The sequence below is a fragment of the Phaseolus vulgaris genome, chromosome 7 (genome assembly GCF_000499845.2).
Source record: "Phaseolus vulgaris cultivar G19833 chromosome 7, P. vulgaris v2.0, whole genome shotgun sequence".
Classification (NCBI taxonomy): domain Eukaryota; kingdom Viridiplantae; phylum Streptophyta; class Magnoliopsida; order Fabales; family Fabaceae; genus Phaseolus; species Phaseolus vulgaris.
Genome location: NC_023753.2, coordinates 26,086,531 through 26,099,069, shown reverse-complemented (window position 1 = coordinate 26,099,069; position 12,539 = coordinate 26,086,531). Strand labels below are relative to the sequence as shown.

Sequence of the window (12,539 nt, the reverse complement as noted above, 5' to 3'; positions counted from 1 at the left end):
TTGATCTCATGCCTCTTTTGGATGAATAGTCATTTTACATTTTGCTTTAACATTTTTATCAATGTGAAAATGACATAACAAATTAGCAACTTCGGGAAACACAACATTTATTGCATTCATTAAAGCAATATCTCTATCAACAACCACAACCTTTGGGTATGAATCAACTCTAAAAAACAAACCTTTTAGTTTCTCAAGGGCCCATACAATGTTATGATGATGTTCTGATGCGAGTAACATAAATGCAACACTGAAGGTCAATCCCGTTGACGTAACACCAACAACTTCAAACAAGGGCATCTTATACCTATTAGTTTTGTACGTATATTGTCCATCATCAATACAGTGTTAAAGGCATTTAATAACTTCACTGAATTAAGGTGTGTCCAAAATAAATCTTGCACAACATTCACTCAAGTAACATCATCAATTGTTGCATTTCAGTTCTATCACCTCGTACTAATCTTTTGTACAAATATCGTGCATTATAGACTTGCTTTATTGTGGTCCCATTTTTCTCATTATACTTTTTCATTGTTAGCAAAATATTTCTAGGCTTCACCGAACTGTATGTCATGTCCATAAGCATTGACTTCTCATTACATGTGAACCTACCAGCATATGGATGACCAACCAATGTATTTGCTAACTCATGATTATGAGACCCACAAATTAATTTCAGTATCCATCCTTCACCACTCTTTACTGGATACCCTCGTAATCTGAAAGGACAACCACATTTCCTAGTTTTACTCTCAGTAACCTGTAAATCCTTCTTATATCGTCTATATTTACCTCCTCTCTCACAACCTAATAATACAAATGTCTTCCTTCCTTGTTGGCCAGTTGAAGTATCCGATCTCAATATCACAATAACAAAACCAAAGTGAAACGCAACTTTTCTAACCCACTTTAGGAGCTCATCCCGAGTACGAAATACCTACAAAAGTTATCATAACAAATTATTTCATTTACTAATTAACAAACAACTTAAACATACTTTACAAACTTAACTTTACCTCATTTGTAGTAAACACATTTGTACATTCATATCCCTTCGATTTACATAATGACTTCTCAATATCATCATCATCCCACACATCAACCCCATCATATAATTCTTGTTCAAATCCTTCACTACTGTCCATGCTTCTACAAATAAAAAAAAAAGTGAAACTAAATCATTGCATTCCAGATCCATAAATCCATAAGTCAATAAAATCATTCCGGATCCAACAATCCATAATTCAAAAAGACCATTCCGGATTCAGGAATCCATAACAAAAAAAAAAAAAATCCAGATCCAGAAATTCATAATGCAAGTTACGCATTCCGGATTCAGGAATCCATAACACAAAAAAATAATTCCAGATTCACCAATCTGTAATACAATTTAAGCTTCTGGATTCAACAATCCAGAAAACAACAATTTATGTAAAGTTAACTTCCAGAACACCCCCTCGTCTGGAAAACACAATTTAATAAATTCCAGATTCATGAATCTGTAATACATTACTGGATCCCGATATCCGGTCACCCCGAAATCTCCATAACCATCATGCTCCTAAAAAAAACTTAACTCTTACCTCTACAACCCAAACAACACTTCGACAACGTTGCATACTCCTCCACCTTGCTCCAAAAAATTACAAAGACCCTCCACCAGCAGTTGATATTCAATACAAAGGAAGTCTAGCACGGTGCCCCTTTTCAAATTATAGGTCAAAGCTAATTTTGGGATATTTAAAATTATGGGGGGTGCAGGAAGAAAAAAGTGAGGATGCAGGAAGAAGAAGCCAAAACACTTTTCAACTAAGGCCCAATTTTGGGCCTTATGATTATGAAAGAAAAAAAAAGACAAATTCTTTTTGTACCTCCATACTTTTCCATGCACCTCCATATAGTATGTGAAATAACCATTATACCCTTAATGAAAAAATTTAAGTAACCCTACACCCCTTTCATCCTTTATAAAAAATTATTTTCTGGATATTTGTAAGAATAATAGCTTTCAAATAATTATTTCTAAAAAAGAATTTAGAAGATATTTTTTGGATCCAGTAATACCTTCCAAATTCAACAATCCATAATATATTTTTTTAGGGTTAAATGATTTTTTCACATTACCTATGAGATTGACCGAAGAAACTATGGAATGAAGGAAGAAACACCCAAAAATCAATACATTTTTGTACCAACAAAAAATTTCACTGGTTTTTTTTTTACTTTAGAATGTGTATTTTAGATTGTAAAATATAAATTGGAAAATTCTTCCTCCTACGCCTTCATATTAATTATGAAAAAGTCAGTTTTAACCTTTTTAAAAGTTTTAATAACTCTAAATAAAACATAACTTCACATGTTTAAACAACCTTAGTTGTACCTCTATACATTTCTTCCCGTCGCATACCTCCATTCTAATCACAACATTTTCATTCTTCTCCAGACGTAGTATTTAAGAAAGCATTTTCATCATTTGAACGTGTGTGAGAGAGTTGACAAGAAATTTTATTGTACTTTACGTTCCCCAGTGTGAAGATAATTTTATTTTTAATTTTTGTACTACATTTTTCTAGATTTTGTTGCTTCCAAAAAATTACTATAAATTTTAAAAAATAAGGTGTTGCTTTTATTCAAACTAATAATAAAAGTAAACAAATTTTTTAAACATCTTTATATTTTATTTGATTCAATATTTTCATTATTTTAAGAGAAATAATTTAATCACCGCCGTTAACTTATATTTTCATAACAGAAATCAGCTCAAATAACTTAATACTATTCTTTAATTTTTTTTAATATTTAAAAATAAACAACATCAAATAATTTTTTTAAAATAAAAAGAAATCAATTTGAACCTGACATTTGAGACATTTTATATTTTTTTTATTAAAAGAAAGTTAATATAAATTAAACATTTTGTTAGTTTTAATTTGTGCTTTAATTAAATACTTAGAATTAAAAAGCAAGAGCAGGTAGGGATGTGGAGGGATAATTTGCCATATAAATTTTACATTTCAAAATACAAATACTCGTTAAAAAATAAATAAAAAATATGAGGTTTATATAAGATACAAAAATTGGGATGAGAAAAAAATCTCATGGACAGATGGATGAGTCAAAGAAACATTAAAAGCTGTATCCATCAAATATCTAACTCTTTAAAGATATACCTTTGACTGATTGGTTCTTCCTTTGACTAAAACCACAGATTCCCAGCACAACCAAACAACCCCATTTGTCTTCCACAAAATACTAAACAATTAAACTGTAAAAGAATTAGAACAAATAATAGGGCTAATCAAACTAACTAATCACAATATACAATGTTGATTGATGAGTGATCCAAAGCATGCACTAAGAAGAAGATGATGCTGTTGATTCAAATTTGTAGTACTTGTCCACAGCAACTGAGACATCCCAGGTGCAATGGAGTCCCTTTGGGATGGTCACAAGGTCTCCAACACCAAATTCTACAAACTCTGATGACCCTTTTGGGTATACCTTCACCTTCCCTTTCAACAGATAGCATGTCTCTTCTGCATCAAACTTTAATTGGTACTTCCCAGGAGAGCAACCCCATCTTTCATTTTTCATTTTTTTTAACCCCATCAAAAGAAAAGAAAAGAAAGACCATAAATAAGTATACATGGATGTTATGGATCTAAGTGGAGACAGAAGAAATAAAGAAAAGGAAGATCATAACAAAGAGAGATGCAAAAAAGAAAAGAGCATGCATGCATACTTGGGCCAACACTTGATATTCAATTCAGCTAGACGTGACTCGGGAGGATTGCTTTCAATGGTGATTCTAAGATTTGAACTGGAGTCGGAAGCCATGGAAGAATTGGAAGGGGTTGATGAAGAGAATAAATATTATATAAAGAACAAAGTTGACCACAAGAACACTGAGAAAAACATGGTTTGTGTTGGGTGGTGTTTGGTTACATGACTTGGATTTTGAAGAGAAAAATAGAAAATTTGGGATCAGAGAGAGGTTGAATTATTATGATAAGTGGAAGTTGGGTATCCTTATTTAACAACTACCAATCAAATTATGCCAAATTGTTTTTTTCAACGAAATCATTTAATGCACTTTTGCCTCAATCGGAATGGATTATCCAACCAGGGAGGTTTTGATTTGTTCAAACAAGCAAAAATAAAGCACGATAAAATAAAAATACTTGTAGAGTACAAATATTTCAAATTTCTTAGCAAATAAAAAAAAGATTCCGGCATTCTTAAGTCAAACAAAATTACGAATAATCAAAATAAAATTACAGAAAAAAATTGGGTACTAATATTGCAGATTTGATCAAATGTAAGAATTAAAATAATATTTTTAAATAAAGTGTCTAAGGAACTCGTTGATAAAACATAAGTGGAAATTTTTTAACTTTCATAGGATTAAAACTTCATTCTTTTATTATAAATTTTATTCAAGTTTTTAACAAAATTTGGAATTGGATCCTACATTTTATGAATGTTCAATCAACAACGTTGCGTTCCAAATAGTCGAGCTAATAGCATTCAAAAACTATTTTGCAAAGGTACTAGAAGCATCAAAATGTACATGACAACATGAACTCCAAGTACATGCACACTTCCAAGAACTTTAGGCCATTAAACTCTCCTCAGCATGAACAATCAGCTCGTCAACTAATGCCAATGGAATGAGATGTAACTAATCAGTCCGAACCAGTATGAGCAAAAAGTAGGGACGCATTTGTGCCTCCGAAACCAAAAGAGTTTGACATGGCTACTCTAATTGGCATTTCTTCTGAAGCAGACAATGGCATGAAACCATCATCGAACACAGGATCTGGCTTAGTTAAATTAAGAGTTAATGGAGCAATTCCCTGTCATAAGAACATCATAGAAACAGTTAATTGATTAACAGGGTCTGGCTCTAGATTATGCGCAAAAGCAACAGTACGTGCAAAAATCCTTCCCCGCAACTTCTTGATACAAGTGCATAAAACAGATGCTTACATGTCGTATTGCTAAAACTGCAAAAATCGCTTCCACAGCTCCAGCGGCACCTAGGAGATGACCAATAGCCCCCTGAAAAAATTGCCTCAACTAATCATTGATATCCCCATCAAAATAAAATAAAAACTAAATTGCATCTGGCATAGGTGAGAGCTCGCATCTATAAGAAGCAACCAACACTTAGATTATACAGTCAATATAAGTATATAATTTGTTGCTTTACCTTTGTGGAGGAGAAGGCTAAAGCAGATGAGCTTGTTCGGTCAGAGAACATGGTTTTGATTGCATTACCTTCTATTGTATCACCTATATAAAAAGATTCTGGTGAGAAAACTTACGACAAAAGCACAAACACACAAAGATGGAGTATTAAAAAATAATAATATTCAAGCTTAAATTGCTGGAATCAGTATAGGTTCACTTCACTTGCCCAAAGGTGTAGATGTAGCATGTGCATTTATGTAATCCACTTCAGAAGGATGGAAACCTGACTGCATTCATGAAAATCGTTTAAAATGAGTATATCTAGACATGTCTAAGCCTCACAAAGCAAACCAAAATACAATATGTCAAAAGAATAATTCATAATCATTAAGACTCAAGTTCTGCTAAATGGGCATGCAGATCGCACTCAAATAATAAATGCTAAAAGCACCGAAGTATATAACCTACACTTATCATTGTGACATAACAGAATCTTCACTTACATAAATTTGATTGATCTTACAGTTAAGAATGACAATATGAAGGTCAGGATTGGGTTTGGGTAAGTGTACTATGATAATCATCCTCACACTTATGTTTCATGGGTGGCTCCTAGTACTTGAATATCACTCCTACCCATTGTGGGTAATTTTGATGGATACACCTATTTGACTGTCATCCCTACCCAGTGTCAAGAAGTGAAACAGGGAGTATACCTTCCCATTTATATGTCAATATAATGTAAAAAAACAAGGGAAAGAACAGACAAAGAATAGCAGGTCACACACATCAGGACAGGTATACATGACAAGTTGGCAGCTCAGCCAACAGAAAACCTCTAATGATGAATAACAATACAGGAAGATAAAGGATACCTGTCTTAAAGCACGAGTCATGGCCAAAATGGCACCTCTCCCATCACTAGGAGGTTGAGTAATATGGTATGCATCACCTAGTTAAATTCCACATGAAATAAGTCAACCAAATATAAAATTAAGGCTAGAAGAAAATCCTATATCCTGCAACAAACTACCTGACATCCCATAGCCACGAACCTCTGCATAGACTTTGGCTCCTCGATTTTTTGCATGCTCAAATTCCTTAAAGATAGGACAACAAATACTTAAGAAAGGTCAAATATCATAAATAAAATATGATACACAATATATTTCTTAACCAACCTCCAAGACCAAGACTCCAGAACCTTCACCTATCCTGAGTAAAAGTATAACTTCGATATAAGCAGCAAGGCAAACAAACCATACAAACCAATCCTTTGTATAGTCAGACAACAAACATGATTATAATCAGAAACAAATGTTGTCAATAATATACTTACACAAACCCATCTCGTCCACAATCAAATGGTCGTGATGCTTCCAGTGGGCTTGAATTATATTTTGTTGTCAAAGCCCGAGACCTGCAAGTCTCCATAATCAGATTTAAAATATCAGGGAAAAAGGACAAATGATTACTAAAGTTGTCAACAATAACCGAGGACACAGGGCATTGATCATAATTTACCTGCAGAATCCTGCAATTGATAATGCATCAATGCTGGACTCTGTGCCTCCAGCCAACATAACATCTGCATCCCCAAATTGAATCATTCTCATTGCATCACCGATAGAATGTGAACCAGTGGCACATGCAGTTACTGCAGCATGATTTGGTCCCTATATTCAGGAATTCAGGAATAGGAAACAAGTTCTTCCATTGCTCAGGATTATTAATGATAGTAAAGGTCATAGCATAACTAGCTCTGAAACAACAATAGCTTTACTGTCTTCTTTTTCGGATAATTTTGTTGACATATGTCATAAACTAATAATTGTTCTACAGGGGGATATAACATTTTTGTTTGAGTATTTAAACTCTAAAGCTTATGGACATATAATTACTCATCCAAATTAACATGAAGGAATTTTTTTGTCTCAGAAGGCTGTTACTTTTCATTGGATAATGATCTTAGAAATGATTATAAGATGAAGAAACATGGAAGCAAGAATATATATTTCCTACATCGATTCTATGGAAGGGCAAATAATTCTATAATATACAAATAATTTTCATCTAAAAATCCACAACACACGCATATATAAGTTAGCAGATGAAAACGCGGGTGCGTGTACATCCAGCCACTGAAAAAGGCCAGGAGCTCATTCATATTTGCACTTTGTAGTATAGAATATAACTCAGCAGAAAGCAGTCTCTTCACCTGGAACCCATATTTCATGCTCACATGACCCGATGCCATATTGATCAGTATCCGTGGGATAAAAAATGGACTAAGGCGACGAAGACGCTGTATTCAGGGTAGAAGAAGTAAATATCAAATACAGTACAATTTATTTGAATTACTAAATTTTTCTGCCATAACTAAAAGCACTTGTTGAAAAACTTTGAGAGGAAAAGATCATCAAAATTCTTCAAGACCAGTGAGTTCAACTAACTGACCTTCTCACAGATCAGTTGTGCAGAATCTAGGATGTCACTAATGCTTCCGATTCCCCCTCCAATAGACACTCCCTAATAGTTTTTTAAGTTATAACACAAGTAACAAAAGTTTAAAAAAAAATGATTTGTTATTACCCAAATTAAAAAAATGCATACCGTTCTTTCCTTATCTTCCTGCTCAGTGGGAAACCAATTAGAATCCTTGAGAGCTTCATCAGCAGCACACAGTGCATATGCTATAAACCTCGCTATTGATCGATGGTCCTAAGGGAAATGTCACAGTACTACAATGACATCAATAAGCATAAATAATAGAATTTAAAGTGTAGGAGATAATGATAAGGATGATAATAATAAGACAACCTTAGAATTAAGCCAGATTTGATCATTGAATTCACCCGGATTGGTTCCAGTAGGAACAATAGCAGCAACTTTGGATGGCAACTGATCGAACGTACTCAACTGAGTTTCCTTATCAAAAGAATTCATCTTGAGGTCTTCCAAAGACAGTGCCTTCACCCCACACTCCCCATCAATGAGGCGCTTCCACGTTGTGCCCACTCCACAACCAAGAGGTGTCACCATACCTAACCCTAAACGATCGCCGAATGAAATGAAATCTGAGCGCAGGAGTGAAAATCAAACAAGATGAAATAAAGGAACAGATAGGTAGTTAGTTACCGGTAACAACTACTCTTCGGGAAGAAACAACGGGAGGAGGTGGAAAAGTTGAAGTGGAAATGGTTCGGCAAAAGGAGATCAAAAAATTTCTGCCAGTTCTGCGCATAGTTGCCATTGTAATACTACTCAGTGCTCACTCTCTGATGAAGAAACCAACCACTTTCAATGGCGCTGTGATGTGAGGAACCTAAATAAAACCAAGCCAATTAAACCCTGAACCCACTGTTTCAGGTAATCTAACAACAGACATTCACGATATCTGTAACCTATCAGCTCTCATCTTCTCTCACTCACTGCAGCTATTTCTCCTAAATTTTTCAAACCATTTTTGTTCTTCATGATCCTTTCAAATTCTACACTTTTAGTTTTTAATTTTTTTTCTCGAATATTTATTTTTTACTTTTTTTTTAATTCAACAATGCTGATCGCGTTAAATGGGTGAAGATGTTAACATATAATTTTTAACAAGGTATCCATGTGGTGAAGATGTTAACACAAACACATATATTAAATGGGATCATTTTTCTGAATTAGAAAAGAAAATTTTCTTAAAAATTAATTATCTATACCAATATATAAAGTGAGGTAATTATTTTTTTCTTCACACATTTATTTTCTTTTTTGTGAGGATTTTGCTAGTAACTTATTTTGGTATACACATTTATTTTTCATTTTATCCTTATAATAACATTTTATTTTATTATTTTAAAAACATATAATAAAAAAAAAATTGTCATTTTTTTGTATTTAATTTTATTTTTTTAATTCTATAAACTGAAAATCAAAAATAACTTCTTAAGAATTTTCTACTTCTCTCTTTATAAAATTTCTTTTATAAAAAACTTTCGACTTCTCTCTCTTAATTGTCCTGAAATGACTTATCACTCTTGGAGACACACTCATTCTCATTTTTTTTTTATATTTTTTTTTGTATTTTTTTTGGTTTTGTTCCAATTGTTTCATCTTCTTTACATGCATTGCATTTTTGTATATAATTTTTTGTATTGGTTTATATTTGTCCTCATCAAACACATGAAGTTTTGTCATTTGGTTGAATCCACTTCTCTCTCTTTATTGTCCTTAAAGTGACTTATCACTCTTAGACACACTCATCCTCATTCTTTTTTCTATTTTTTTTTTTATTTTGTTCCAATTGTTCTATCTTCTTTACATGCATTGTGTTTTTGTATATAAAATTTTGTATTGGTTTACAGTTATTGTCATCAAACACATGAAGTTTTGTTATTTTGTTGAATTAAGACAAGTGACTTTTCGTCCAACTCACTCTCTTCTCCAATCTTAATTTCTTTTTTCATAAGACACAACAGCTATAAACCTAACCACATTTTGGGTTGTTGCGTTTCAGATATCCACATGGCATATGTTGCTTATTTCTTCACTATTTCCCCCTAAATCCTTTTTTTCTTTTTATTAAAACTCAAATGTTCTTTTTTTTTCTTGTCAAGAACACTAAAATGATTGTTTTATAAACATTAATCATTCACTACTTGTCTTCAAAGATAAAAAAATTTAAGCCTTTAAAACTAAAAAAAAATGTTTTATTAAGCTTATGTTTCTGTTTTATCGTCAAGCTTCTTGCATGCGAAAGTGTAGAAGTATTAATTGAGAGGGTAAAAAAGTTCAAAGGATAAAACACAAAGATGAAGATGGAAAAGTGTTTATTTATATATTTATTTATTTTCATTAACTCTTTTATGTGAAGGAAAGAGTTGATAACTAAAAAATATGCAATCATATATATTTGTATTTGTTAAAATGTAACACTATTAGTTACACTAAAGTTATTAAAGTATTATTTCTCATTTGTATATTAATTGATGGATTTAATTTTAATAAATTTTATTAAATATACAATAGACACATATAACCTATTTTATTCAATTTTTAATATTAAACATAACTATATATAAATAATAAAATATAACTATATATAAATAATAAAATAAAAATGTGAAATGAAATTAATTATAATTTTTACTATTTTGTGAACTTTAGAATGATCGCAAAATAATTTTTTAAAGAATAAAAGTATTAAAAAATAAAAACCATACGTATTACAATTATTAAATTACCGCATGTTTTGATTATAATTAGTTTATTTTTTTAAATCTAAGTCCTATCTAAATCTGTGATGGAAAGGATAACTTACAAATTTTTATCTGTCTTAGTAACTATTCAATATTAGATTTTGTAGAATGTTTCAAATAACTATTCTCGATGCATCTTATCTTATATTATGACTATTTCAGATTATTTTAAACTAAATAGTTTCAAAATATATTTACTGTGAATATAATTATTTTGGATTAAGTAATTTAAAATTAATTTTTTACTATATATTCAAAGTACATTACTATTTTGAATTATGAGGATATGATTAATTTTATTATAAGGTTATTTCAAATTAATTATTCTAAAAATATAATTTTTATTATATAATTCATAAATTTAGTTATATCAAAATAAGATTATTTTGAATTACATAATTATGAAATATAATTATTCTAAAATATCTAATTTGAGAATATAATTATTTTGTATCAAGACTTATTCTTGTGAAACTACTATTTGTTTTTACAACTTTTTCAAGATTGGATGTTCCCTATCAACTAGTTCTTCTCTTCTCTTCAACTTCGATTGTTCTTGTCTACTCAAGTCAGATAAGGTTAACTTAAGTGGTTTAGTTCATAGCTCAAAATAATAGTCTATTTCACCATGAGGGTCCCTTCTTATTTATATTATTATATTGGGTCTTATCCTATTAGAATGATTAATACAAGCCCAATCACGCTTTATAACCCTCTAATCAGGATTAATACTCTAAACTTGTGATGTGACATGGACATTACTTTTTATCGAGAGGCCACTTGGCCGTTTGGGTAAACGACCATTCAGACTTTCGGTTTCTACTAAGTAGAAGTTTTGCTGCTGAGGAACACTTTAAAGAATTTCAGTGAGGTTTTATCACCATGGAAGAGCCCCATGCGCTCTCCATCCGTCTCTGACTTAATTGTTGAACCATGAAGATCATACGTATGATAGAAAAATGATTTTTTGACCCCCAAAAGTGGTTGCTCCAAATTACACCTGGGTGACATGGATTAAGTGATTATGTGGCATGGGCACTTTGGTAATTGTGAAAAGGGCAAAGTAGAGAGAGAGAGAGAGAGACCAACAACAAAGGTTTGACGTAGTTGGACGGTGACGACGGCGAAGTAGTGCGAATGACGACAGCGTTTGTAGTGCGAAGGGGCGATGGTTAAGGGGACCAGTTGCGGGGTGTGTGTGCGAAAGGTGTGCAAAACGCAATTATAAGGAAGGAGGAGGAAGTAAGTGTGTTTATTTTGGTTTTTCTGACATTTTAAGGTTTAGGGTTTGATGTGTGTGGTTTAGGATTTTTTTGTGGCATTCAAGTTTTTCAACCGTCCACACCTGCGAAAAACTTGAATGCCAGAAAAACCCTAAACCCTAAACCACAAACATCAAACCCTAAACCTTAAAATGTCAGAAAAATCAAAATAAACACACTTACTTTCTCCTCCTTCCTTGTAAGTGTGTTTCGCATCGGTCCCCTTAACCACCGCCCATTCGCACTATCGCGGTTCGCACTATCTCGCCGCCGTCAATGTTTCGCAAACCTTTGCCGTTGGTCTCTCTCTACAAATGTTGGTATGCTTGCGGTTTGAGAAATTTCAAATTGAAAACTTTTCTCATTTCACCCAAATCACTTGTCACGTTACCCTTTTCAGAATTACCAAAGTGCTCATACCACATAATCACTTAATCCACGTCACCTAGGTATAATTTGAAGCAATCACTTTTGGAGTGTCAAAATATCGGTACTCCGTATGATATTTAGTGACAATTTTATAACCACTTATGTAAGCAAAATAATCTTAATCTTTTGCTCGTTTCAACAGCCGATCAATATGTTGATTGGGGACCAGGCGTCTCACTCCCCTAATCCTTGGTATTGTTTCTATAATATAATTCTTACTTTCAGAAACTAAAATGTTAAATTACGCTAATGTTCTTTTAAAATTAATTGTAAAGATAACAATATACGTTAAGTTTGAATTGTTTTAACTATGTCAATATTTTTAACGCAATAAATTTTGATTTTTTTTAAAAAAAACAATAGACTAATTCAATGTTTTTATCCTAAAATCATTTATTTCATATTC

At 32.2% G+C, this 12,539-nt stretch overlaps 3 protein-coding genes across 3 annotated transcripts; all 3 read right to left on the bottom strand.

Annotated features, from left to right (window-relative positions):
* Positions 1 to 6: 6 nt before the first annotated feature.
* LOC137829319 (PKS-NRPS hybrid synthetase cheA-like) lies at positions 7 to 1,148 on the bottom strand. The gene is made up of 3 exons (XM_068636125.1): positions 1,020 to 1,148; positions 423 to 940; positions 7 to 307 (listed from the first exon to the last, which is right to left on the bottom strand). The coding sequence occupies exons 1-3, from the start codon at positions 1,146 to 1,148 to the stop codon at positions 7 to 9; spliced, it is 948 nt and encodes a 315-aa protein (XP_068492226.1).
* Positions 1,149 to 3,114: 1,966 nt separating this feature from the next.
* On the bottom strand, positions 3,115 to 3,983 carry LOC137828960 (uncharacterized). Its single transcript, XM_068635742.1, has 2 exons — positions 3,746 to 3,983; positions 3,115 to 3,583 (listed from the first exon to the last, which is right to left on the bottom strand). Exons 1-2 carry the CDS (start codon positions 3,838 to 3,840, stop codon positions 3,358 to 3,360), a joined length of 321 nt encoding a protein of 106 aa, XP_068491843.1. The 5' UTR covers positions 3,841 to 3,983; the 3' UTR covers positions 3,115 to 3,357.
* Positions 3,984 to 4,379: 396 nt separating this feature from the next.
* Positions 4,380 to 8,757, bottom strand: LOC137828959 (3-oxoacyl-[acyl-carrier-protein] synthase, mitochondrial). Its single transcript, XM_068635741.1, has 14 exons — positions 8,335 to 8,757; positions 8,017 to 8,246; positions 7,810 to 7,917; positions 7,654 to 7,725; positions 7,415 to 7,501; positions 6,721 to 6,872; positions 6,536 to 6,616; positions 6,378 to 6,411; positions 6,230 to 6,296; positions 6,072 to 6,148; positions 5,423 to 5,483; positions 5,216 to 5,298; positions 4,993 to 5,064; positions 4,380 to 4,859 (listed from the first exon to the last, which is right to left on the bottom strand). Exons 1-14 carry the CDS (start codon positions 8,447 to 8,449, stop codon positions 4,689 to 4,691), a joined length of 1,410 nt encoding a protein of 469 aa, XP_068491842.1. The 5' UTR covers positions 8,450 to 8,757; the 3' UTR covers positions 4,380 to 4,688.
* Between the last annotated feature and the right edge of the window lie 3,782 nt (positions 8,758 to 12,539).

Excerpts from the sequence above, each read along its gene's own strand:
- LOC137829319 (XM_068636125.1), bottom strand. The coding sequence starts at position 1,148 with ATGGACAGTAGTGAAGGATTTGAACAAGAATTATATGATGGGGTTGAT. Across the intron at positions 941-1,019 it reads ATGTGTTTACTACAAATGAG|GTATTTCGTACTCGGGATGA; the intron begins GTAAAGTTAAGT and ends TAACTTTTGTAG. Across the intron at positions 308-422 it reads GAAATGCAACAATTGATGAT|GTATAAGATGCCCTTGTTTG; the intron begins GTTACTTGAGTG and ends CAAAACTAATAG.
- LOC137828960 (XM_068635742.1), bottom strand. The coding sequence starts at position 3,840 with ATGGCTTCCGACTCCAGTTCAAATCTTAGAATCACCATTGAAAGCAAT. Across the intron at positions 3,584-3,745 it reads AATATCAAGTGTTGGCCCAA|ATGGGGTTGCTCTCCTGGGA; the intron begins GTATGCATGCAT and ends GAAAAATGAAAG.
- LOC137828959 (XM_068635741.1), bottom strand. The coding sequence starts at position 8,449 with ATGGCAACTATGCGCAGAACTGGCAGAAATTTTTTGATCTCCTTTTGC. Across the intron at positions 8,247-8,334 it reads CCGAAGAGTAGTTGTTACCG|GGTTAGGTATGGTGACACCT; the intron begins GTAACTAACTAC and ends GCGATCGTTTAG. Across the intron at positions 4,860-4,992 it reads CAGTTTTAGCAATACGACAT|GGAATTGCTCCATTAACTCT; the intron begins GTAAGCATCTGT and ends TTCTTATGACAG.